Genomic DNA, 27,463 nt, shown 5'->3' with positions numbered 1-27,463 from the left:
TGATAAGCATTCAACGAACAAAAGACCAACCTTCGCAATAAAAAAAGGAATCCATGTGCTTTGTTCTGGTGAAAAGTGTAAACTTTAAGAATAATCTAATGCTGATCATATGGTCTACTGTTTGCTCATTGTACCATGTCATTTCCATAGAAATTAATTCTGGAGATGTGGGCATTACTCGTAAGACATATTTATTGCCTTTACACTGGACACCCTTCAAATGCAGGTGGACTGGGTAAATAATGTTGCTAGTGGATCCAAAGAAAGGGAATTCATGGAATGCTTACAGGATGGCTTTTTGGAACAGCTTGTCATGGAGCCCACAAGGGAGCAGGCTATTCTGGACCTAGTGCTTTGCAATGAACCAGACTCTATAAAAGATCTTAAAGTAAGGGAACCCTTAGGAAGTAGCGATCATAATATGGTAGAGTTCAGTCTGGAGTTTGAAAGAGAGAAGGCAAAATCGGATGTAATGGTGTTACAGTTAAATAAAGGTAATTATGAGGGCATGAGAGAGGAACTGACAAAAATAGACTGGAAGCAGAGGCTAACCGGGAAGACAGTAGAGCAAAAATGGCAGGAGTTTGTGGGTATAATTGAGGACACTGTACAGAGGTTCATCCCCAAGAAAAAAAAAGATTATCCGGGGAGGGATTAGACAACCATGACTGACAAAGGAAGTCAGGAAATGTATTAAAGAAAAAGAGAGATCCTATAAAGTGGCTAAGAACAGTGGGAAATCGGAAGATTGGGAAGGATACAAAAACAAACAGAGGATAACAAAGAGTGTAATAAGAAATGAGAGGATCAAATATGAAGGTAGGCTAGCCAGTAATATTAGAAATGATAGTAAAAGTTTCTTTCAATACATAAGAAACAAACGACAGCCAAAAGTAGACATTGGGCCACTTCAAACTGATGCAGGAAGCCTAGTGATGGGAGATAAGGAAATAGCAGGAGAACTTAACAAGTACTTTGCGTCAGTTTTCACAGTGGAAGACATGAGTAATATTCCAAAAATTAAAGGGAGTCACAGGGCTGAGTTGAGTATGGTTGCCGTTATGAAAGAGATAGTGCTAGAAAAGTTAAAAAGTCTTAAAATTGATAAATCTCCTGGCCCCAATGGGATACATCCTAGAGTTCTGAGAGAGGTGGCTGAGGAAAAAGCAGAGGCATTGGTTGAGATCTTTCAAGAGTCACTGGAGTCAGGAAAGGTCCCGGATGATTGGAAGATGGCTGTTGTAACCCCCTTGTTCAAGAAAGGATCAAGACAAAAGATGGAAAATTATAGGCCAATCAGCTTAACCTCGGTTGTTGGTAAAATTCTAGAATTGATCATTAAGGATGAGGTTTCTAAATTCTTGGAAGAGCAGAGTCTGATTAGAACAAGTCAACATGGATTTAGTAAGGGGAGGTCATGCCTGACAAACCTGTTGGAATTTTTTGAAGAGGTAACAAGTAGGTTAGACCAGGGAAACCCAGTGGATGTGGTCTATCTAGACTTTCAAAAGGCCTTTGATAAGGTGCCACACGGGAGGCTGCTGAGCAAGGTGAGGGCCCATGGTGTTCGAGGTGAGCTGCTGGGATGGATTGAGGATTGGCTGTCTAACAGAAGGCAGAGAGTTGGGATAAAAGGTTCTTTTTCAGAATGGCAGCCGGTGACGAGCGGTGTCCCGCAGGGTTCAGTGTTGGGGCCACAGCTATTCGCATTATATATTAATGATTTGGATGAGGGGACTGGGGACATTCTAGCGAAGTTTGCCGATGATACGAAGTTAGGTGGACAGGCAGGTAGTACTGAGGAAGTGGGGAGGCTACAGAAGGATCTAGACAGTTTGGGAGAGTGGTCCAGGAAATGCCTGATGGAATTTAACGTAAGCAAGTGTGAGGTCTTGCACTTTGGCAAAAAGAATAAAAGCATAGACTACTTTCTAAATGGTGACAAAATTCGTAAAGCCAAAGTACAAAGGGATCTGGGAGTGCTAGTCGAGGATTCTCTAAAGGGAAACATGCAGGTTGAGTCCGTGATTAAGAAAGCGAATGCAATGTTGTCTCTTATCTCAAGAGGGTTGGAATATAAAAGCAGAGATGTGCTACTGAGACTTTATAAAGCTCTGGTTAGGCCCCATTTGGAGTACTGTGTCCAGTTTTGGTCCCCACACCTCAGGAAGGACATACTGGCACTGGAACGTGTCCAGCGGAGATTCACACGGATGATCCCTGGAATGGCTGGTCTAACATAAGAGGAACGGCTGAGGATCCTGGGATTGTATTCATTGGAGTTTAGAAGATTAAGGGGAGACTTAATAGAGACGTACAAGATAATACATGGCTTGGAAAGGGTGGACGCTAGGAAATTGTTTCCATTAGGTGAGGAGACTAGGACCCGTGGACACAGCCTTAGAATTAGAGGGGGTCAATTCAGAACAGAAATGCGGAGACATTTCTTCAGCCAGAGAGTGGTGGGCCTGTGGAATTCATTGCCACGGAGTGCAGTGGAGGCCGGGACGCTAAATGTCTTCAAGGACGAGATTGATAGATTCTTGTTGTCTCGAGGAATTAAGGGCTACGGGGAGAACGCTGGTAAGTGGAGTTGAAATGCCCATCAGCCATGATTGAATGGTGGAGTGGTCTCGATGGGCCGAATGGCCTTACTTCCACTCCTATGTCTTATGGTCTTAAAGGGATGCTAGGCCATTTTTCTGAACTATGACTCTAAGCAATGGAAGTATTTTCACAAAGCTAGAAAATAGGGAATTTCATGATGTTGTCTCAGCATGTTGATGAAGCAAAAGTATATTCCCACGCATCAACTGCCTTTCTCCATTGATAATATAGGTCACAAGTTTGTTAAAAAAAAATGTCTTCAAAGGTTGCTGGACTATCTCCTATAGATAGGAAACATTGTAGCCATTGTATGTGATACTATCGTAATAACATTAAATTCAGATTGTTTTGTTCTACAGGGTGATGAACTTCACAAATGCCATAGTAACTGCATCCATCCAACAACTGAGAAATTTGTAACCAGAAGAAAATAGTAAAATTGGTGAATGAGACACATGGTCTGACTGCTTTGTACAGTTCAAAATGGATGACCAATATTACCAGTACATTCATTTCCTGATTTTACTGATTTTTCTAAAAGTATTTCCACCTTCTAGGTAGGTGGCAGAGAGCCATATAGAAGGCTGTGAGTGTGCTACTTCCTGCAAAAAGCCAAACAGTGGCGTGTTCCAGTGGCCATGCCATTTAGGTGAATTGTCCTGCTGAGATTTGGTTTACCGCTGGGAGGCTTGCTGATGATAATACAGCTGAAGTGGAGGTGGTTGGACTTTCTGTTACTGATAATTACCTGATACCTGTGTGGCACACATGCTATTTTTATATATCAGCCCAACCACAGATTTTACTCTCAGACAGCCTGAGAGAAATTGTGTATCAAGCTGAACACAGTACAATTGTAAATTGACAGCTCAATTTCTGGGTGATAAATGGAAAATCATGGTAAAAAGGGACCACAGAGAACATTGGGCATCAATTTAAACCCTTCCCATAACAATGTACTGGGAAGTTGAGCCACTGATCGGTATTGACCCATTTTAGTAAGATTTCTTGGTGTCATATTGGCATACACTGAACGCATACAACTTGATTATTGGTTTATCCACTCTTCTCTTAAAAGATGCAGGGATATTTGCCTCAACTACATCCCATGGAAAAGCATTGTATGCGTATATAACTCATATGTATCATCATTGCTCATTACCTTTCTTTGCAACTTCAGGGATCATTTTGCCTGATTATCTGTTGTCACTCAATATTTCTACCACAGGAAATAATCCCTGTTCTTTATCAAAACTCTTCACGTTTGTAAAGCTACTTCAGGGAAATAATATGAGTACAAAACTCTCCAAATAACTATATTTTATACCTCTGGCATCATCATGGTGAATGCCCATGCTACTAATCTACTGATAACCAATAATTAACTGATTGTCAGGTCAGTCATTCTGATCCATGTTGGTGCCATTTTAATCAATTGACCACACTGAAGTAAACTGTTTTTCATGGCTACTTACTTCTAGAATTGCTTGTAACAAGAGTTTTCCATTTTCATGGACAACTAAGCCAATAGGCTGTACTTCCCGACAACGTGGCAGCAGCTCACTCTAACAGAGGAAATGGAAAAAACAAATAAAGTTCATTGATAACTGATTTTCTTTCAATGACTGGCAGCATTGTGAAATGATGTCAGTGCAAACTGATTGTGAACGTATTTTATGTTCTTATATTGAGAGTCATCTTAAACACAAATGATTCACTCCATTCAATGTATTGTAACCACTTTATACTACTCAATAAAGATAATCTGTTAGAATTATGAAGTTTAAATGTTAGGATGGCTTAAATAAGCTTCAATTTAAGACAAATACAATGAAAGCAGTCACGTGAGCCATTCTTGACAAGTTTGAGTGCTCGGATTGTTCGAATTTGATGGAGCCAGATTGCCTTAGAATGTGTTTGCATTTAATGCACAGGCAGATAATAGACAATAGGTGCAGGAGTAGGCCATTCTGCCCTTCAAGCCTGCACCACCATTCAATATGATCATGGCTGATCATCTTTAATCTGTATCCTCTTCCTGCCTTATCTTCATGACCCTTGATTCCACTATCCTTGAGAGTTCTATCCAACTCTTTCTTAAATGAATCCAGAGACCGGGCCTCCACTGCCCTCTGGGGAAGAGCATTCCACACAGCCACCACTCTCTGGGTGAAGAAGTTTCTCCTCATCTCTGTCCTAAATGGTCTGCCCCGTATTTTTAAGCTATGTCCTCTGGTTCGGCACTCACCTATCAGCAGTAACATGTTTCCTGCCTCCAGAGTGTCCAATCCTTTCATAATTTTATATGTCTCAATCAGATCCCCATCTCAGTCTGCTAAGCTCAAGGGTATACAAGGAAAAAGTGAGGTCTGCAGATGCTGGAGATCAGAGCTGAAAATGTGTTGCTGGAAAAGCGCAGCAGGTCAGGCAGCATCCAAGGAACAGGAAATTCGATGTTTCGGGCATAAGTCCTTCATCAGGATTCCTGATGAAGGACTTATGCCCAAAACATCAAATTTCCTGTTCCTTGGATGCTGCCTGACTTGCTGCGCTTTTCCAGCAACACATTTTCAGCTCAAGGGTATACAAGCCCAGTTGCTCCAGTCTTTCAGCGTAAGGCAGTCCTGCTATTCCAGGAATTGACCTCGTGAACCTACGCTGCACTCCCTCAATAGCCAGAAATGTCCTTCCTCAAATTTAGAGACCAGAACTGCACACAATACTTCAGGTGTGGTCTCACCATGGCCCTGTACAGCTGCAGAAGAACCTCTTTGCTTCTATACTCAATTCTTCTTATTATGAGGGCCAGCATACTATTAGCCTTTTTCACTACCTGCTGTACCTGCATGCTTACCTTCATTGACTGGTGTACAAGAACACCCAGATTTCTTTGCACTGCCCCTTTATCTAAATTGATTCCATTCAGGTAGTAATCTGCCTTCCTGTTCTTGCCACTAAAGTGGATAACCATACATTTTTCCATATTAAACTGCATCTGCCATGCATCTGACCTAACCTGTCCAAGTCACCCTGTAATCTCCTAACATCCTCATCACATTTCACCCTGCCACCCAGCTTAGTATCATCAGCAAATTTGCTAATGTTATTACTAATACCATCTTCTATATCATTAATATATATTGTAAAAAGCTGTGGTCCCAGCACTGATCCCTGTGGTACCCCACTGGTCACTGCCTGCCATTCCAAAATGGAGCCATTTATCACTACTCTTTGTTTCCTGTCAGCCAATCAACTTTCAATCCAAGTTAGTACTTTGCCCCCAATACCATGCACCCTAATTTTGCTCACTAACTTCCTATGTGGGACTTTATCAAAAGCTTTCTGAAAGTCCAGGTACATTACATCTATTGGATTACATCCACAAAAAATTCCAGAAGATTAGTCAAGCATGATTTCCCTTTCATAAATCCATGCTGATTCTGACCTATCCTGATACTATTATCCAGATGTGTCGTAATTTCATCCTTTATCATGGACTCCAGCATCTTTCCCACAACTGAAGTCAGACTAACTGGTCTATAATTTCCTGCTTTCTCTCTCCCACCTTCCTTAAAAAGTGGTACAACATTAGCCACCCTCCAATCCGCAGGAATCAATCCCGAATCTATCGAACTCTGGAAAGTAAACACCAATGCATCCATGATTTCTCGAGCCACCTCCTTTAGTACCCTGGGATGTAGACCATTAGGCCCCGGGGACTTGTCAACCTTCAGACCTAACAGTCTCTCCAATACCAATTCCTGGCAAATATAAATTCCCTTAAGTTCAGGTCCTTCAGCCACTGTTACCTCAGGGAGATTGCCTGTGTCTTCCCCAGTGAACACAAGTCTGAAGTACCAATTCAATTCTTCTGCCATTTCTTTGTTCCCGGTAATATATTCCCGGTTTCTATCTTCAAGGGCCCAATTTTAGTCTTAACCATTTTTTTGCCTTTAACATGTCTAAAAAAGCTTTTACTATCCCCATTTATATTTTTGGTCAGTTTACCTTCGTACCTCATTTTTCTCTGCGTATTTCCTTCTTAGTAATCCTCTGTTGTTCTTTAAAAGCTTCCCAGTCCTCCGTTTTCCCAACTTATTTTTGCTATGTTATACTTTTTCACCTTTAACTTTATATGTTTCTTAACTTCCCTCATCAGCCACAGCCACCCATGCCTCCTCCTCAGATCTTTCTTCCTTTTTGGAATGAAATGATGGTGCACCTTCTGCATTATACACAGAAATGTCTGCCACTGTTCCTCCACTGTCATCCCTGCTAAGGTATTGCACCATTGAACTTTGGCCAGCTCCTCCCTCATAGCGCCATAGTTCCCTTTATTCAACTGAAATATCGTCACTTCCGATTGTAGCCTCTCCCTCTCAAATTGCAGATTGAAGCTTATTGTATGATGGTCACTACTTCCCAATGGCTCCTTCACTTTGAGGTCCCTGATCAATTTTGGTTCGTTGCACAATACCAGATCCAAAATTGCCTTCTCCCTGGTAGGCTCCAGCAACAACTGTTCTGAGAATCCATTTCGGAGACACTCCACAAAGGCTCTTTCTGGAGGTCCAATACCATCCTGATTCTCCCAGTCTACCTGCATGTTGAAATCCTCCATAACAACTGTAGTAACATCTTTGCGACAGGCCAATTTCAGCTCCTGATTCAACTTACATCCGACATCCAGACTACTGTTTGGGGGCATGTAGATAACTCCCAAAAGGGTCTTTTTACCCTTCGAATTTCTCAGCTCTATCCATACTGACTCTACATCCCCTGATTCTAGGTCCTCCCGCGCAAGTGACTGATATCATCCCTTACCAACATGGTCACCCCACCCCCTCTGCCTGTCAAATCTGTCACTGTCTCCCACAGTAGGCAGTCTATTTTTTAGAGTTGAGAATGCTAGATTGTTAATAGGTGCTTACTTCCAAAGATAGAGAGTTCTGCTTTCAAAAACAGCTTATCAGCATTCTACTTGGATACAAAGCCCATCGTGATTCACAATGTCATGGAGATGGCCCTGGACGGGGATAGGGTCTAAAACATGCCCGAGAACCCTCAGACAAAATCAGACTGTCCAGAACCTGAGAGTGGGACACCAGCAGGAGGCTGAATGTTTTGAATGGCGTTTGCACAAAATGTCGATTTTCCTGCTCCTCGGATGCTGCCTGACCTGCTGTGCATTTCCAGCACCACTCTAATCTAAACTCTGGTTTCCACATCTGCAGTCCTCACGTCTGCCTAGCTGATTTTAACCTTACTGCGAATCCTCTTGCAAGGATGCAGACGTTAAAGTAGTTCTCCTCCTCTCTCCACAAGAACCTCAGCGAGTCTCTCTCTTTCACTGCAACCCCCAGATCATCTCCTCTGCCCCTCCATTCCTGATGAAGGGCTTTTGCCCAAAACGTCGATTTTCCTGCTCCTCAGATACTGCCTGACCTGCTGTGCTTTTCCAGCACCACTCTAATCTAAACTCTGGTTTCCAGCATCTGCAGTCCTCACTTCAGCCTGCCTGAATGTTTCTGTGGTTCACTACTCAGGCTCAGATGTAGAAAGACCAATTTTGAGTGTGAAATGACACTGGAAGATTTGCCTATCCTTAGGCAGAAGGAATCATCTCCAGGAAAATATGCATCGTGAAATATAATTTTAGATTGTCAAGATTATTTCAGACTAGCTCCAGAAGATCTGAATGTCTACATTAGGGACAGTAGAGCATATCTAATAGTGGGATTTTTCAGTTGTGTAATATGTTTTAGCGTGTGTTTGAAAATACAAGTTACCGAGAAAAATAGCATTTAATGGGGCTTTTAATCTCTTTGTTGCAGTGAATATCAAAAAAAAATCCTTGGGTAATCTATATTAATTGGAAGTTCGATTTTTATTAAAATTATAAGTATGATAGGAATAAAATATAAAGTAAAAATGGACAATGTGTCTATATGTAGTAATACTCAAGAATGCACACTTTAAATCAAAACAGTAATCAGGAGTAGAATTCAAGATCAAAAGATATTCCTAGTGTAATCATGGTACAGGGAGTCACCAAGTTGCAAACAGGTTCCGTTATGGAATCCATTTGTAAATCAATTTGAAAATGAGTTGGAACACAATGCAGGACAATATAAAATAGTCATTCAGAAGTATAGGAAATGTTTGTATGTCGCAACTTTAAAATTACACCCATGAATGGGATCACATTCGTAAGTATGAGCACTTGCTAGTCATATGCTCATAAATTAGTTATTCTCTGTATTTGATTTTAAATTCCACTGATTCTCTCCAGTACTCTCAAACCAAAATATTTTGAAGTTTGTACTCCATTGATAAGCAAATAGCTGTAAACTCCTAACTGGAAATGAGACATGTTGTACACTGCTACAGTAAGAGTCACCTTTGAATAATATTGTACATTTACTATCTTAGAATATTTAATGTGTATATATATAATTAAAGCAGGATATTAATTGAGTGGTTTCCATCTCAGTTGCTAATTTAGTAAAAGATAAAGCAAAAGTGCTGAATTCATTTAAAATAACATTGCACCAGAAGCAAATTGCCATAAATCATGTTATAACATGGTTACTATGACTCTATGCTTCAAAGGTATGACCTTAATATACGATGTAGAAACAATCATGAGTACAGAATCATGATAATCTATGATTATAAAAAAAGGTAATTTTGAAAGGTAAAAAGTCCATTTGTCAAAGTTTTCCAATTGATCTATGATTAACTTCACACTTTGAATAACCACAATATCTTGTGATCACGCATAAGCCTGCCTTTTCACTAGTATGAGCCAAAGAACATACTTCACATTTAGACTAGATTAGATTACTTACAGTGTGGAAACAGGCTCTTCGGCCCAATAAGTCCACACCGACCCTCCAAAGAGCACCCCGTCCAGACCCATTCCCCTACATTTACCCTTTCACCAAACATTATGGGCAATTTAGCATTGCTAATTCACCTAACCTGCACATTTTGGACTGTGGGAGGAAACCGGAGCACCCGGAGAAACCCAAGCAGACATGGGGAGAATGTGCAAACTCCACGCAGACAGTTGCCTGAGGCGGGAATTGAACCCAGGTCAACTGCGCTGTGAGGCAGCAGTGCTAACCACTGTGCCATCATGCCACATTGATACATTACAATACGAAGATTTCCTATTAAAACTGCTGCTGAATGACTTCCCTGATGTCGGAGCACTAAGCTGTACTGTATACTGTAGAAGTGGTTCAATCCGTTAAGCTGAGCAGATAAAAACTAGAAAAAGACATAGCCAAAGTTTCCACTTCTGAAACTGCATTTGTAGATATATCCTCAGGTTTTGCTGCGATTACTCCTCGCAGTCAAACAGTAGCTCACTATTCAAGTTCACAGAAAAATTAACTAGTTGAGTTTTGCTAATTAAAGCCTAGTTACTAAAATGAATTAAAAAGTAAATGTTTTCGAATGAAAAAAAGCTAAATGTTGAAAGAAATAATCTCAGTATTTTTTTTTATATTTTATTGATCTGTTACTACATTTGTGCGAGTAATGCTATCATACAAGACTGCATGTTCACAACTGATAAAGTAAGAAAAGCATGTACCAATGAGATGAGGTACAATGTCATGCTTGTAGATATAATTGGACTAAGTTACTGGAACTAAATTTACTAAATGCAATAAAAACAAAATGCTGGAGTTAATCAATAGGTCCCCTCACATTTGTGGAAGGAGAAACAAAATTAATGGAGTCAGATTATCTTGGATGGTATTTGCATTTAGTACACAGGCTGATGCCACTGTAAAGTGTATGCATGTTTTAGACCATACCCCTTTCAAAGCCCATCTTCATGGTCCAGTTATATTTGAGGAAGTAGTAACAAAATTAATATTTCAACTCAATGATCTTTCATCAGAACTGGGACAACTTAGAAATTTTAAGTTCCAATGAAGAATAAGAACACACATGTCTGTGATGGGGCAGCTGATGAGAGACCTAAGTGATGAAAGAGTTAGTGGGCACGCCAAAGGAAATGGTAACAAGACAAATAAAGAAACAAAACATATGACCAGAGGTGGTGTGAATGGCAGAATAATGAACAATAGCCAAAACAAAAGCAAAATCAAGATTAAAATCGGACACATGCAAATAAACAAAAACAAAATGGGGAGTATTTTGATCTAAAGTGGTTGAATAATATTTTCTCACTTATAAACAGGCAATACTAAATGAAATGACAGCACAATAAAGAATACTTACAAAGAAGGCACACGTTGCTTTCACTGTTGGGGCTTCTGGAAATTTCAAAGATATGACTCCTTGGATAAAAACCAGATTAATTGTAGATCAGTTATCAACTTCTGCAGTGACACACACATGCCAAGAGCACAATGAAAGCCAATAAAAGATTCTTCCTTCTTTGCAAGGTTATGCAGTTTATTCCTGCTTAAACTTTGCTATAACAGTAATTTTGTATTTCAAATCAGTTCTAAGTACATTTGAGCCTAGATGTGACAGCTCATGAGCAATAAGATTTTCTTCATTTTGAATTACTAATTGAAAGCTGAAACTCAATGGAATGCACTAACTAAATTACCTATATCCTCCCCACTTGTAGATTTGCTCCACAGTTAGGCCCATACAGCTTATTTGAGATTTTAAGCTCATGGCCAGTGTAATTGTTAACAAGCAAATAAATGAGTTTTGTAACAAGTCTCAGGAACAGAAAACATTTCATTTCCAAATTAAAAAGAGGAAATGCAAAAGTAAATATTCAGCAGGTCAACTAGCATTTATAGTGAATAAACATAAAACTGTTTCTCTCCACAGTATTGCCCCTTAACATTCAATGGCACTGCCACTGCTGAACCCTCCCTATCAACATTTGGTAATTATCACTGACTAGAAACTGAACTGGACCAGCCAAATAAATGCTGTGGCTACAAACGCCGATCAGAGCAGATTGATCTGTGACAAGTACCTCAACTCTACACTTCACATTATCTGATCACCAACCATAAGGCATAAGTTGAGAGTGTAATAGAAAACACTCCACCTGCCTGGATGAGTGCAGCTCCAAGAACATTCAAGAAACTTGACAAATTCCAGGACAAAGTCAGAAACTGCTGGAAAAACTCAGTAGGTCTGGCAGCATCTATGAAAAAAACCACAGTTAATGTTTCGGATCCAATGACCCTTCTTCAAAACTGACTGGGCGTGTCTACGCATCTGCAGTCCTCACTTTCTCCTGGGCTTGTATACACTAAGTTTAGAAGGATATGGGGGGGATCTGATTGAGACATATAAAATTATTAAAGGATTGGACACTCTGGAGGCAGGAAGCAGGTTTCCTTTGATGGGCGAGTCCAGAACCAAAAAAGACACAGTTTAAAAATAAGGGGTAGGCCATTTAGAATAGAGTTGAAGAGAAATTTCTTCAACCAGAGAGTGGTGGATATATGGAAGCTCTGCCTCAGAAGGTAGTGGAGGCCAAGTCTCTGGAAAGAGCTCTTAAAGATAGTGGAATCAAGGGTTATGGGGATAAGGCAGGAACAGGATACTGATTGTGGATGATCAGCCATGATTATAATAAATGGTGGTGCTAGCTCAAAGGGCCAAATGGCCTACTCTTGCACCTATTGTCAATTGACTGTAGCTAGGAAAAGGTTGGCAGATATGCTAAAGATGCAGCAGGGGGAGGGGGAAAGAGTAAACGAGAGGGGGAAATGGAGCCCAGAAGGAGAGAAAAACAGTTGGGCATGCAAAGGAATGGGTAAATGTCAGCTAGGGAGAATGAATACCTGTTAATGGGGGACCATTAATAGCTAACAATGGGTTGTTAGTGGTAGCACCCCACGTGATGACAAGGCCTGGTGTGAGTGGGTTTGAGGTAAGGAAATGGCAGAAGGTGCTCAGACCCTAAAATTATTGAACTCTATATTCAGTCCAGAAAGAAGTTGTTCTTCCTGCTTGCGCCGAGCTTTGCTGGAGCAGTGTAGCAACCACATTGTGAGCAGGCAACCGAAGCTCGGGGTCATTTTTTGGGTAGAATGTACATTCTTTGAAAAGCAGTTACTCTGTCTGTGCTTTGTCTTCCAAATGTAGAGAGAGACCATATTGCGAGCAGTGAAAACAATAGATTAAATTGAGTGAAGTGCAGGTAAACCACTGCTTTACCTAGATGAAGTGTCTGGAGCCTTAGATAATGAGGAGGGAAGAAAGAAACGGTCAGGTGTTACACTTTCTACGATTGCAGGGAAGGTGTCATACAGATGCGGGGAGTTGCTGCGACTGGAGGAGGAGTAGATCAAATTGTACTGGTGGGAACAGTTCATGCAGAAGACTGGCAAGGGAGGGGAGGAATGGGTGTCTGGAATATATACCAATCTTTTCCTAGCCTCAATCAAACAGTTCTGAAGAAGGGTCACTTGACCTGAAACGTTAACTCTGGCTTCTCTTCACGGATGCTGCCATTCTTGCTGAGATTTTCCAGCAATGTTTGGATTTGGTTTCTGATTTGTAGCATCCCCAGTTCTTTGATCATTTCTTGTTTACCAACCAGGACAAAGCCGCCTGTTTAATTGACAGCACGTCCACAAACATTCACTCTTTCAAATCACTGACACTCAGTGGCAATAATGTTTCCCATCTACAAGATGCACTGCAGTGATTTACTGGTGCTCCACTAACAGCATCTTCCAAACTTGTGGGGATCATCTCCTAGCAGGACAGGGAGGAAGATGCAAGTTCCCCTCCAAGCTATAGATCATCCTAATTTGGAAACATATCTTATTCCATCACCATTGCTGGGTTGAAATCCTGGAACTCCTTTCCTAACAGAATGATGGATGCCCATACCATCACTTTCTGCAGGGGAATCAAGAATGGCCAATAGATTGTGGTTCAGCCTAAGTCTACATCTCATGAATGAAAATTAGAAACAAAACACAAGCAGCAAATAGTCACACGGCCCCTTAAGCCTGCTATGTCATTCAACAAAATCACAACTGATCTTGGCGTCAACACCACTTTGCTGTCTGACTGATGAAGTTAAATATATCTAACTTGCCCTTAAATTTGAAGGGCACACTCTTCAGTTCTTTGGGTTATGAATTCCATATATTGACAACCTTCAAAGAAAAAAAAATTCCTCACCTCAATTTTAAAGGGATCGACTCCTCATAGTTCTAGATTTCCCAAAAAGGGAGTCCTCCTCTCTATCTACTCTTGCAGAAACTTCAAATTCTTCAATAAGTTGACCACTGATTTTTCTTAACTCCAAAAAACATGCGCCTGAATTATTTCCTCAAAGCAATGCCTCCATTTCAATTTTGTCTTTACAGTCTCCACGTAAGAATATCCCTGCTCAAATAAAGAGACTAAGACTATACATAGTACACTGGATGCCTCATTAATGCCTTCCACTGCTGTAACAAGACTTCCTGACTACTATTCTCCTTACAATAAGGATTAACATCCTGTTTTCCTACTTTTTTTTTGCTGTATCTTCTTGTGTTTGAGGTCATCTTGGTTATTCTATACGCCATGATGTGGCTTGCTGATGTTGGACTGGGGTGGACAAGGTCAGAAGTCAAATGACACCAGGCTATGGTTCAAACAGGTTTATTTTAAATCACAAGCTTTTCAAGCATTGCCCCTTTGTTAGGTGAAATGAGACAGAAGTTCACAGGCACAGAGATCAAAAGATCATACAAAGTAGAGTGCCAACAGGCTGAATAACAGGCGTTTGCAGGTGATCAAGAGTGTCAGATGGTGGGAATAAAGTGTCAACAGCTGAATAACTAGCGAAGGAATGACCTATAATCCAATTACGTGTTGCAAAGAGGTAACCACAAAAAAATTAAAAATCACCAGAATAATTATATTATAGGTCATCCTTTTGCTTATTGTTCAGCTGTTGACACTTCACTCACACTGACACTCGATCCCCTACAGAGACTATTATTCAGCCTGTCAGGACTCCACTTTGCACGATCTTTTAATCTCTGCCTATAAATTCTGTGCCTATGCACCTCCCTCTCATTCACCTGATGAAGGGGCAAAGCTGCAAAAGCTTGTGATTTCAAATAAAAGCTGTTGGGACTATAACCTAGTGTCATCTGACTTCTGACACTGTACTGCAGCATTCTATAATCTCTAGATTGACGTGATATCCTGTTTTTATATTCCTCCAATAGGAAAAGGCATAACCTTTAATTTTCTCACATTATATTACATTTGCCAATTGGTGTCCCATCCACTTAACCACTTCTCACCTATCTTTCTGCTGTCAGCAAGTGTGGTTACCATATGCTCAATGCCTTCATTCAAGCCATTAAAACTGACTGCAAATAGTTACAGGCTCCAACAATAGGCTGCACGGCACACCACTCAGATCATTCTTCCAACATGAGAGTGACCCATTGATTACAACTCTGCTTTCTTTTGCTATGCAATCTTTATACCATGCTAATATACTATCCACAACATCATGAGGTCTTTCTCATGCAGCAACTTCAATGTGGTGTCGTCAAATAGTTGAGTTTTGTATTTCCAAAAACTGAGTTCTCATTTGTCCATCCTACACATTCTATCACTCAAAGAACTCCAATAGGAATGTTAAGTAGGATTTCCTTTTCATAAAATGATAACCGTGCTTTATTATATTAAAATTGCTCTAATTATCTTGCTAATATTTTATTCACAATGGACACCAGCATTTTGTCTAAAGACAAACGTTAAGTTAATAAGAAGGTTGTTTTCTGACACTGAGGAGCATGAGAAGTGCATTCAGGAGATGCTTTTGCAAGTGCCAGTGCATGAAATTTATTGAAAAGTGACTGCATGTGCATCTTGATCACTGAGCTGGCTGCCAATATGAAAATTTCTTCTTCTGTGCATGTGCATTGCAGGTGGAGTATCAAACCTCTGTGCATGCATGACTCAAGATTTGCACATGTGCAATCAGTTTGTCTGGTATTGACAAACACTGCCTATTAGAAGGCGTTAGTTGGTGGCAGAAAGATGGCATACTACCACAGGTGAGCAGGCTAAGTGCAGCATCATGGCAGTTGGTTTTTGCCAATTGTTCTCAGCCAAATGAGGAATTCCTCACGTAGAGATGCTTAGAAGAAAGATGTATAGAGGTTGGTCATTTTTATTTAGGGAGAGAGAAAATGCATAAACATTTTGTTGCTGTTGTAAATTGTTAGGCACTTAGTCACCAGGTAGCATTATTGCTGACCCAACAAACATTGATCAATATACCTTCTCAGTTAGAAAAGGATGCATAGAGTAGAGAAAATACAACAATATGAATCTAAAGTAATAGCTCTTACAAAGAATGAGTATGGGCAGAAATGACTGAATGTTTTACTTTTAAGCTTTCATAATTCTATACATGAATATTTCATTATAGAACAAGTAGTAAACAGCTTTTTCGAAGTATTTCCAGCCATGTGATTGCAGGGATTTATTTTCTAAAAATATATCTGTCTAAAATTCATTGACAAGATGTGGGCATTATTGCCTAGGCCAGCACTTAGTGTAGTTACATAACATGGCCTCCCACTTCTTCGACAGTTGCAACATTCAAGATGACTTGCTTCCATTCTGGACTTGTGGGTTCTCAGCTAATTAAACAGTTCAATGCTGGATCTGCACAAAGATACATAAAAGAATAATCGGGTAGGTGGGAAGCACATTCCTTTCACTGTTTGCATCGGATCTTTACCTAGACCTGTTTGATGCTCAAGTTGGAATTTTCATAAATGCTTCTTCTCCAGTTTTGGCTGTCTTGGGCAAATAAATTATTTTCAGTCAGTAGAGACATTTTATTTTTCTTTATAACTTTGAAGTGTAATATCTGCCATCCTGGTAACTTCTACCATGGAGTTTGAGATAAAAAGTTCGAGTCTTTTCAGATATATAGATGAAGTGGTCTGCCTAATTCAGCTGAGAGAACCTTGATATTGAAGCACTGATCCTGCCATTAGATTTGCAGGGTTTTGTGGAGGCAACACAAACAATATTTTGAGGGATTTGAGTTTGTAGATCGTTCCTGTGTCCAATGCACATGGACAGGCAGCACACAGGGTTTAAGATCTTTGACATCATACACTCAGCTGAAGACACTACTGGCACACTGGAGAGATGGATGAAATTTATTATCAATGTCTACCCTTGCTGTAAAAAAAAAAAGGTTGTTAAATGTATGAGAATTAGGTCCATTATGACCAGGCTATTTTGACTCAAAACCAGCATCGACTTACTGCTAGCCAATAGGACTGAGCAGTTCCTTCCTCAATAGATATATGGGAACACTATCTGATATATGGGAACATAATCACCTGCAAGATCCCTTCTAAGCCACTCACTATCCTGACTTGTAAAAAGATAATTGTTCCTTCACAATCTCTGGATCCAAATCCTGGAATTCCCTACAAGCATTATGGATTACCTACAACACATGGACTTCAACAGTTCAGAGTGGCAGCTCATCACCACCCTCTCAAAGACAACCAGGGATGGGCAATAAAATGCTGGCCAACCAGTGATGTTCATATCTCATGAGTGAATTAGAAACCCTGCACCAAATGCCCAGCAGCAGAGTCCACGTCTGGTAAGATGAGAGACTCCATCATCAAGGTGGGAACGTCCATGAAGCCAGCAGTTCCCAATCATTGTTGATCACTAATTACGATTGGAAGCAAAAATATCATGTAAATCTTCATCTACCTTTGGTTACTAAGGTACAGATTTACACAACTAGATTGTTATAAGGTCTAACTGAATATTGTGATGTGTTTCGAAGATCAATTACTCAGATCAATTATTACTGTTTTAATAATTTGCCTTCATTAAATTTTTACAGTTTATGGAATAAAATATATAGATAAATTGGAAACCATTTTTGAACTTGAAGCTTTCTTTCGATTTTTTCTTGCCTTTAAATCATAGGACATGAAATCAGCTTATGGGCACAGATCATGTTGCATTTACAAATATATTGCAATGGACAATACGAAAGAGATAACAAGAAGTTGTGGCCAATCCATGGTCATGATTGAAAGACTATAGAGTCTCTGGAAAACTTCCGCTCATGGAGGAGCACAGAACTCAAAAAGGATACAGAAGCAGCAGAGAAAAGCAGGATTTGTACAATACAGAAATCTAAAGAGCTGTGATGTATTTGAATTCCAACAAAACTATTAGGCAGTCCCTCTAAATTATGCATTTTACTTGACAGCTTCCAAATTTATGAAATGCTACACACAATTTGCAGGTGTTATTAAACAGGAGGACCAAACATCACCATACAAAAATATAAAGACTAAGTTTAAAGGCTAGTTATGGTATCAAATATGTTAAATATTTTTATTACTTACCACATTGAAACAGGGCCTTCACATCACAGTTTTCTGCCAAAAACAAATCAGGCTTCCTTTTGAGAGCCTAGGAATTAGATACAAAGCTTTGTTAAAAAAGTTAATAAGTGTCGAACTCTAGTTTCCCAGTGAATCCTTATGACTGAGACCATCCTTTATCTGTTGTCCCAGTCTTAGTGGGAATTACAAATAAATTGCTCACAGAGAAAGACTATAAGGAACGCTTTTAAAGGAGAAAAGAGATATACAGAGGTAGAGAAGTTAAGGGAGCGAACTTCACAGTTTACTGCTGGGTTGTTGATGGCCCCAGCCCCAATGGCAAAGCATTTAAAATAGAGACAATCAAAAGGCCAGGATGAAAAGGAGTGCAAGTATCTCAAAGGGTTGTGGGCTGCTCGAAATTAGAGATTGAGTGGGGGTGAAGAGGACAATGGAAAGATTCGAAAACAATGATAAGCAACATTTAACTGGGAGCCAATGTAGGTCTTCAAGTATGGGGTGATGGGTGAATGGACCTCACAGTATGTTTGGACTTGGGCGGAGTTCTGGATAATGGAATGTGGAAGGACATGCACAAGTGTGTTGGAATAATTAAATATAAAGCTAACAAAGGGTGGCGAGTATCTGGAATGGGCTGCCAGAGGTAATGGTGGAAGAGAGTACAATTTTGTCATTTAAGAAACATTGAAACAAGTACATGGATAGGATGGTTATGGATGGATATGGGCCAAATGCAGGCAAATAGGACTAATTTAAATTGTGAAAAAACTGGGCAGCATGGGCAAGTTGGCCGAAGGGCCTGTTTTCATGCTGTAGACCTCTACGATTCTAAAGGCATTATGAGGATTTTAACAGAAGCACCAAGACAGGAAGGATGTCAGTTGATGTTGCGGAAGTTTGAAGAGGTGATTTTTAGGAATGGCATAGCTGTGACCGGAAGCTCATCTTGGGTCAAATAGGACATCAAGTTTGTGAATACTCTGGCTCACCCTCAAAAGGCTGCCAGGCAAAGGGGTGGAGTCCATGGCTCGGGAATGGGGCTTGTTGTAGAGAGCAAAGGCAATGGTTTTTGTCTTCCAAATATTTAAGTGGAAGAAATTCCTGTTCCTTTAGTATCACATGTTGAACAAGTCTGGAACTTCAGAGACAGTGGTGAGGTTGAGAGAAGTCTCAGTGTAAATGTGAAAACTAAATGTGTTTTAGTTTGATGGAGTCAAGAAATAGGTGAAAGACCAAGGATAGATCCTTGTGGCAGGGCAGTGATTTACCAGGGTAACAGTGCAAGAGAAGTGGGAGAAGCCATTGCATGTAATTTCCTTGCTACGTTTATATAGATAAGAATGGAGCCAGGAAAAGTGCAACTCCAACCGTCTAGATGACTGCGAAAGATTGGTGGGAAGAGGGTGGTGTGGTCGACTATGTTAAAAGTTGAAATAAGGCTGGAGATCATTAAGGTGGAATACTTTACCTCTGTCACAATCATAGTCTGTAGTTTTTAATTATCCTTACGTTAATGGTTGTTAATTATTGATAGATCAATTTGATAAGATTTATTTGCAATCTTAATAATCTTTCGGATGTTTAAGAACATCTGAAGGATGCTGAATTAAACCGCAGATGTGGAGTAAAGTTCAACCGAACCAATGTCATTGTGCATACAACTGCAAGATTAGTTCAGTTGCACAAAATTGTAAACCACTTTAGTTTATGTCTTTTCTACAAAATCCTTTCCCAAAGTCCACCATGAATCCTCCAGTTACTTTGTTTATACGCAAACTCAATGTGGCCTCAAAGTGTAATAGCACAAACCATTATGAAGACACGCCAAACCTTGATATGAATTTCTTGAAGTGTCCAACTGCTGATATACTACACCTTTCTTTACAACTGGACAGAACGCACATTCTTCTAACAAAGAAAACCAATGTCTACAACTACTGCCAACACCAACTGTTGCATATCCATAAGATAGCTTCAAACTCATGATGACTCAACATTTCTTAATACCTTGAATTCACCTATAATGCATTTCTAAAAGCTTGTTTAAAAAAAAAGTTGATTTCAGGTTTAATATAATTAAACAAAAAAATAAAGTGAATGAAATAAGAAACAAAAACACACCTGTGCCAGGAGTTGCATAAATGAATCAACAATATCAGGATGATCCCTGGGTCCTAAAATATAATAAGATGTAACTTAAGAAATAATATACAAACAGCAAACCAATAATCTTATTGTTTCATGAACTCTACATAACAGTTACAGTGAGGGGGTACAATGAACAGCTTAAAGCAGTTAAATAAAAGAATGTACAGAAATATGAAACTTCAGAACCTAAAAGAAATAAACAGCAAAGAGAATTGAAACCCAGGAATAAAGATAACAGATTAAAATGATGTGCTTTCTCTTAAAATTTGAATGCAAAACAGTATTCAAAAAACTGGAAATCAGTTCTATTAACCGTCCTTTTTATTGTTTCCCCTTTTCAAAAGGGAAAACAAACGGCATTTTCAACAGTGAAATTTTTACATCATTTGGGACCTCTGATCTGACAATTTCCTTTTGAATAGAGTCTACGCTAATTAAAATAAGTTACAAAAACACATTTGTGCACATCAGGAACAGATAACACAATTCGAGAAACCTCAAGAGTTATTGTTTATGCTGGGTAAATAAAATCTAAGCCTTCAACTGCAAATTATTTTTAAAATGAATCTTCATTCCTGTTCTCATCTTTTTACTGGTTGACAAAGTCATTGTAACAGTGTTATAGCATGTCATGTCATATGAACAGAAATCTTTACAGTTAAATTATAGGATAGATAATAATAATGCTCACAAATGTAAAATTGGGCACATCAAATTTAAATATATTTCCATGCCAAGTATATAAAAATACCTCTTTTACACTAACAAATTATAATTTGTTGTGGATTAGAAAAGTATTCTCATAATTTGTGATCAAGCAGCATTATACATTTGAAGCTTCTTTACCTAATTATTTAACTGTAAAATATTGTTGTATAAATTTTTACCACAGCACTCTGAGGACCTACAGAAGATTTTTTGTCAAAACTATATTACTACAGGTGCAAGGCTGTACGGTTCCATATTAGATGAAGAATTGAAGCTTTGGGTAAGTATTCACTAAAAATAACTCAGGACAGATTTGACAGAATAAATAAATGGACAAGGATCAAGCAAGGTACAGCACAGAAATGACAGTCTAACAGAAGATACGTGTCTGCTGCAGTTTGTAGGAGGAATATGGTGACCAAAGAAAAAAAATGGACGTTAGTTTGAATGTAGCAACAGGAAAATGGGAGTACGTAACAAAATAGTCTCAGATAGGGAAATGTACAACAGCAGCAGCAAGCTTGGTGGAAGTAGGACATGTGAAGGAAACCAAAAATGTTGTAACAAATGAATGGAACAATAGCAGAGAAAATGAACAATGTCACATATGTTGGTAAAAATGCGATTAGAAATAGTCAGAGTGCAGAAAAATCAAGCACATCCTATTTTAGCTCTAATTGTGCTCTCAATTCCACTGCTCTCCAATCATGTTGAAACACTGATTAATCCAATTAGAACCTCAGTGCCCTGCGTAATTGCCAAAGAGTCTGAATATAATATTCAATCCATCAACAAGACTACATATGCTCTGCGAAACCAGTCTGTTAATGCCTCCATTTATTCAGCTTCCTGAATAGTGATTTAACATGAACCAGTGGCTTGCTGGACTTACTTTAACTGACAAGTTAAGAGACAATTATGGCAGGAATCCAAGTGGCCAGACAGTAAAGGCACTGGATAACAATGTGATAGCCCCATGAACACTTTACAGATATCATATCACCGAATTAAATTCTGAAGTTGCTAGAGTAGGATTTGAACAAGTGTTCTCCGAATTATTATCTGAATTTTGGATTATTGGTCCAGTTACATAACCACAGCTCGATCAAACCCCTTATATGACAAAATAAGTGCTCATTTTCACATCCAGTTTTCAAAATGCTGCTGATTGCACCACAAAATAAATCAACATCTGCCTCTTATAGGTCATAAACAAATACATTTAGTTTATAAAGTGAATTAAAAGATGATTCAATGGCTAAATATAAAAAGCTACTTCCCAATACAGTAGCAAGTCAGAAAGTCCCAAATATGATTTTTGAACTCTATTGAATGAACTGATTTTAGCTGTGCTATAATTGTCTTCAGTACCTGTGGGTGTCCTCAACAAGCCCATGTTCACTAAATCCACCTTAACAAATTGAGAATAGGAACAATGGGATCAATACCGACGACATTGCTACGTCTAAAACCACAGTATAGGAGACAGCAACAGATGGGATTTTGACAATATCTAATGCATATTTTGCTAGTTGAAAATGTGCACTGAAACATATGGTTATGGGCTGATCATGGAGATTTTCCATGAATTTGTTTAAGGGATTATGGCAATTTCCTAGTGCTGGGGAGCTTGTTTGGAAAATTTACTGATTCCAGCCTCAAGTACTGTAGCATTGGAGGAGGTCTAGCTACTTTCAAGCCACTGTTTGTTTAGTTCTGGAGCTGCAAGAAAGAAGGCAATTGACAGGTTTTCCAAAGAATCCTCACAATAATAGTGTCCCCTGAACCCAGTGTTGTTTGGTATTAATGATGATGATTAAAAAAAAAGCATGATTTTAGTTTCAGATTGGAGTCATTTCAACAGGCTTACCCTTACTTACAGGTATTATTCAAAGGTTACTGTCAATTTTGGTGGAAAAGTTTAAGTAATAAATGACTACCGGGAAGCAAGATTCCATCAGATTTTTGAATGTAAATTATCCAAAGTCAGGTGGACCAAAGAGCCATAACACCGACAGTAACTTGAAGGTGGGTGGCTGTGAAGGGGAAGAACTACAGACATATGAAATTAAATAGCATCACAAATTAAATTGATTGTTAATCCTACTAAAAGTGATGCTAACCAACAAAATGCAGATGAAAACCTTTTCTCACTTCACCATCAGACTTTATGTGAATTACATCAAAAATCTTAAAGAACTAATTATCAACTTTTACAACTTGATCTATTGAGATTGTGGGCATCCCATCCACATCAGTGGCCAATTCACCCAGACTGTAGCTTAAGATAACTTTGTAACTTCACTGAGTTACAAAGGTGGTAGAAGAACATCAATATGTTCAAATGGCTTGACTCTATAAAGGACACCTTTCAACTAACACCAAAGTAAAGGCCAACTCAAAATTGGGGTCATCTTAAATCATAAGTGGTTTTATTTTGGCCAAGATTTCTGTATTTAACTAAGTGACTGTTGTGCACAATGGTCTCAGATCCACTACAGTGCATAACTGACACACAGCATCATAAACATGGCACAGAATACTTAAACATAATTGCAATGAATAGTTAATACAGTAATTTTATTTTGGGATTCGATGCAGAGGTTGATTTTACTTCGCGGATAGCCATCTATCAATACTTTCAAAAAAAGATTACAAATTCGACAGCAAGACAGATGACCTCAGAGACAAATAGCAGCATCTAAAAAGAGAGGAAGGAAGAAAAGACCTGGATACAGCCAGGAGCAACTATAACAGTAACAGAGGAGGATCTGGAGATAGCCAGCAGGATCCAAAATGAGTTGGAGAGGGGACAAAGCACAGTAAACAGAAGCATCTCAAACAGTGAGAAAGAGAGGAACCAGAGGTAGAGCTATCCAGTTCAGTGACGGTTCTGTAGCTTTAGAGTTGATGGACTGCATTATGAGTGAAATCGAAGTGCAACAGAGTAAAAATGGTACTTTATTGGCTAGTAAGTTTCTTTTTTACATCTTTTGTAGCTTGGCTAATTTTAGTAACGAACATTTTATTTTTAATAGCAACATTCACTATTAGCAATAAAGCTTACTAACTGGCTTGTGAATATTTCCTATTTATTATTGAGATGCTTTTAATATTTAAATAATGTATTCCTGTTGGCTTTGATCTTTGAATTGATTCTGTCCCGAACTGCACCTTATTTAAATTTTTGAGGAATGCCCATGCATCCACATCTGAACTTTGATTTTCTTTTCCAATATTTTTATTTCCCCTGCCTCAAATCAGATCCTTCCAATCCCCTGGTATGCAGGTGCAACAAGCAATGAAGGCAGCAAGCACGAGGATTTGACAACTGGATGGACATTCTGACTATTGAGGGAGTGAAGATCGATTCCTGAAACGGAAGAACTGAAACAAGAAGAGAGACTGGACCAGTTAGGACAATATTTATTGGAGTTTAAAAGAATGAGTTGGGATCTCGGAAACCTACAAAATTATAATAGGCCGAAACAGGGTAAATGCAAGAAAGATGAACCATGTGACCAGGGGTCTAGAATCAGGGATCACAGTTTAACGAGTCAGTGTAAGCCATTTAGAGCTGACATGGGGAGCAATTTTTTCTCCTACAGAGGACTGTGCCTAGGAATTATGACGTGGAAAGTGATTGAGGTCAAATCATTGAATGTTTTCAAAAAGGAATTCGATAAAGAGATCAAAGGGTTTGGGGGAAAAAGCAGGAACCGGGTAAAGTTGGATGATTGTTCATGATCTCATTGATTGTTGGAGCAGCTGGAAGGACTGAATGGCCTACTCTTGCTTCTATTCTCTAGGTTTGTGTGTTTCTTTCATCTAGCTTTGTTCCTCCAAACTGCAGTGGAGTTCAAAAATATCTTTGTCCTTTTCACAATGAAGTCCCCATTGTCAGGGGAGAAACTGAGCTCTGCAGATCAGAGTCTAAAAGTGTGATGCTGGAAAAGCACAGCCGGTCAGACAGCATCCGAGGAGCAGGAGAGTGAACGCTTCGAGCATAAGCTCTTCATCAGGAATGTCCCCATAGTTGGTCAGTCTTGATTTTCAATTCTGGTTCAACCAACTATCCTGATTCATCAGTTGTTTTCTCACTTAAGATGTGTTTTTTTTAAAAAAAGACCAGAGCTTCATAGAGGTACTTTTGATGTACGAAGTTCATCAAGTTTTAATTTAAGATTATGGAACATGTATTGTTTCATTAGTTACCATCAAACAACTTATCTCACAAAATACTACTTATTTTTACTTATTTTGTGGGAGGAGTAAAGGAATATTTCTGTGTAAGGCTCTCATAGGTGCTCTCTTCTAAAAGCATTCAACCATCAAAATGTAAACTTCTTACCCCTTTCATATTGGACACAAGTCTGCTCAAGCTGTGTGAGTAGATTCCAAAGGCTGAGCCTATTACCCTCCCACTCTAACTCATATGCATGAAGGATAGGCTTTTTGACATCTCAATCTGTGGAGGTCTCCTTTGAAAACATGGTGTAAACCTCATGCCTGTTAACCTGCTGTGCATTACAGAATTCAGTTTTCTGTGGGCCATTTCACATGTTTTACCACTTTCGAATGACAAGTGTGTGTCCATCCCTCTCCTCATATGTTGGGATTGTTTGGAGAAATTTAAGGTAGACAAGCAGGAGGCTGGAAGAACACAGCAAGCCAGGCAGCAAAACTTAGTAGAGAAGTCAACGTTTTGGGTGCAACCCTTCTTCAGGACTGGAGCTGGGGTAAGGAGAGCTGCAGATAAGGTGGGGTGGGGGGCTGTGGTAACAGGTAGGGAGAGGGATGGAGTGGTGAGATAGTGATAGATGAACACAGGTAACGGGTACGGCCTGGTCGTGTTGGGAGGAATGAATCCAGTTGGTAGCATCTGTAGTTTATCTGTCTCTAACTGGAGAGATTTAAAACAGCTCTGTAGTTGGGGTCAGACCTCTTCCCATTAAACGTGTACTACATTCAAGGTTCCTTGTTTAGTTCAAGCAAATAAAAATTGCAATTCTCATACATCCCGTCCTGTCTTCCATAGAATCTCTACAGTGTGGAAACAGGCCATTTGGCCCAACAAGTCCACACAGACCCATTCCTCTACCCTATTACTCTACATTTCCCCTTGACTAATGCATCTAACCTTAGCATCTCTGAACACTATGGGCAATTTAGCATGGCCAATTCACCTAACCTGCACATCTTTGCACTATGGGAGGAAATCGGAGCACCTGGCGGAAATCCACGCAGACACGGAGAGAATGTGCAAACTCCACAAAGACAGTTGCCAGAGGCTAGAATTGAACCCGGGTCCCTGGTGCTGTGAGGCAACAGTGCTAACCACTGAGCCACTATGCCATCTGTTTTTCCATTCTCTCTCGCCTCTTTTTCTCCTCTTCTGAATGCTTTTACTCAGTCTTCTTTCTCTTTGAAATGCATTTTATTCTTTTGCAATTTTAATTCTTGACTCTTCTGTTCTAACTGAACCTTTGCCAGGATTACATTGTCTGTTTCCAGTTTTACATTGCCTCTGGCTCTTCCAATTCAATTTCACATGTTTGTCCACTAGTTTTAGAATTTGTTTCTTAAAATTTAGAACAGAAAAAACCCTAAAATTGACTGGACAAATCAAATACACTCAAAATACTGGAAGATGAATTTGTACAATACTTCAGGGATTTCTTCTTCGGACAGTAAGCTGCAGATCCTAACTAGGAACAGGTTATTTTAGATCTGGTACTGTGTATGATATGGAATTAAAAAGAGATCTCGTAGTTAATGGTCCTCTAAGAGTTGCAATCACAACATAGCAAAATTTCAAATTCAGTTTGAGGGATAGCAACTTGGGTCTCAAACCAATGTCCTCAACTTAAATTATAGAAGTATGAAGGAACAGCTGTCTAAAGCAGGTTGGGAAAATAGACTAAAGGGGGAAAATCAATGTATGGGCAGTGGAAGGCATTTTAGCACATATTTCATATGGCTCAGCAGAATTCATTCTTGTCAAAAAGAAAGACTCAATAAGAAGAATGAATCACCATAGTTAACAAAGTTGATAAAGAAAAGTATCCGTTCAATAAATAAGGCAATACAAAGTGGTAAAAAGTGGCTAGAAGATAAGGAGTTTGCTTTTAGGAACCAGTAGCAGTCGGCGCATGTTTTGAGAGAGCAAAGAACAAAGACAGATATTTTGTGTTGGGAACTGGCTGGAAAGATAACACAAATTAATCACTGATCTAAGGATGCTATAGGCAAACTGGCACTGAACTGTTACAATACTCAGGTTGGCAGCTAGATGAATGTTGTATTGGTCAATCAAGGGAGAACTGGTGCTAACCAGCCATCCACAAAGAATACTGACTGAAAAGATGAAAAATCAAGAGACAACTGTTTCAGATTGATGTTGCAGGGTGCAGTGAGAGTTTTTTTGGAAGACTTCTAGGCACTGCTGCTTGATCTTATTTACTCCAGTTGTTAAATTATTGAAAGTTTTGAGTAAAGAATCACAATCTGTAAGAAAGAAGTACATATTTTAGAAGTCTGTTGAATCTGTTTGCATTAATCAATGACTTTCGAATTCAAGGTAAACAGTCCTACTTGCCTATGAATTTCATGAA

General features: G+C 39.3%; 1 protein-coding gene across 2 annotated transcripts in view; it reads right to left on the bottom strand.

Moving 5' to 3' along the window:
* Positions 1-27,463, bottom strand: part of ipo13b (importin 13b) — a 217,710-nt gene that overhangs the window by 5,118 nt on the left and 185,129 nt on the right. For both annotated transcript variants that reach the window (XM_060830475.1, XM_060830476.1), the window contains 4 exons: positions 20,115-20,167; positions 17,994-18,060; positions 10,867-10,925; positions 4,083-4,172 (listed from right to left, as the gene is read on the bottom strand). In XM_060830475.1, coding sequence (XP_060686458.1) covers positions 4,083-4,172; positions 10,867-10,925; positions 17,994-18,060; positions 20,115-20,167 — 269 coding nt within the window. The remainder of the gene's footprint in view (positions 1-4,082; positions 4,173-10,866; positions 10,926-17,993; positions 18,061-20,114; positions 20,168-27,463) is intronic.

Source organism: Hemiscyllium ocellatum, chromosome 9 (genome assembly GCF_020745735.1).
Source record: "Hemiscyllium ocellatum isolate sHemOce1 chromosome 9, sHemOce1.pat.X.cur, whole genome shotgun sequence".
In the NCBI taxonomy this organism is placed as follows: domain Eukaryota; kingdom Metazoa; phylum Chordata; class Chondrichthyes; order Orectolobiformes; family Hemiscylliidae; genus Hemiscyllium; species Hemiscyllium ocellatum.
The sequence above is the reverse complement of the archived record's forward strand: the minus strand, read 5'-3'. Positions and strand labels throughout refer to the sequence as shown.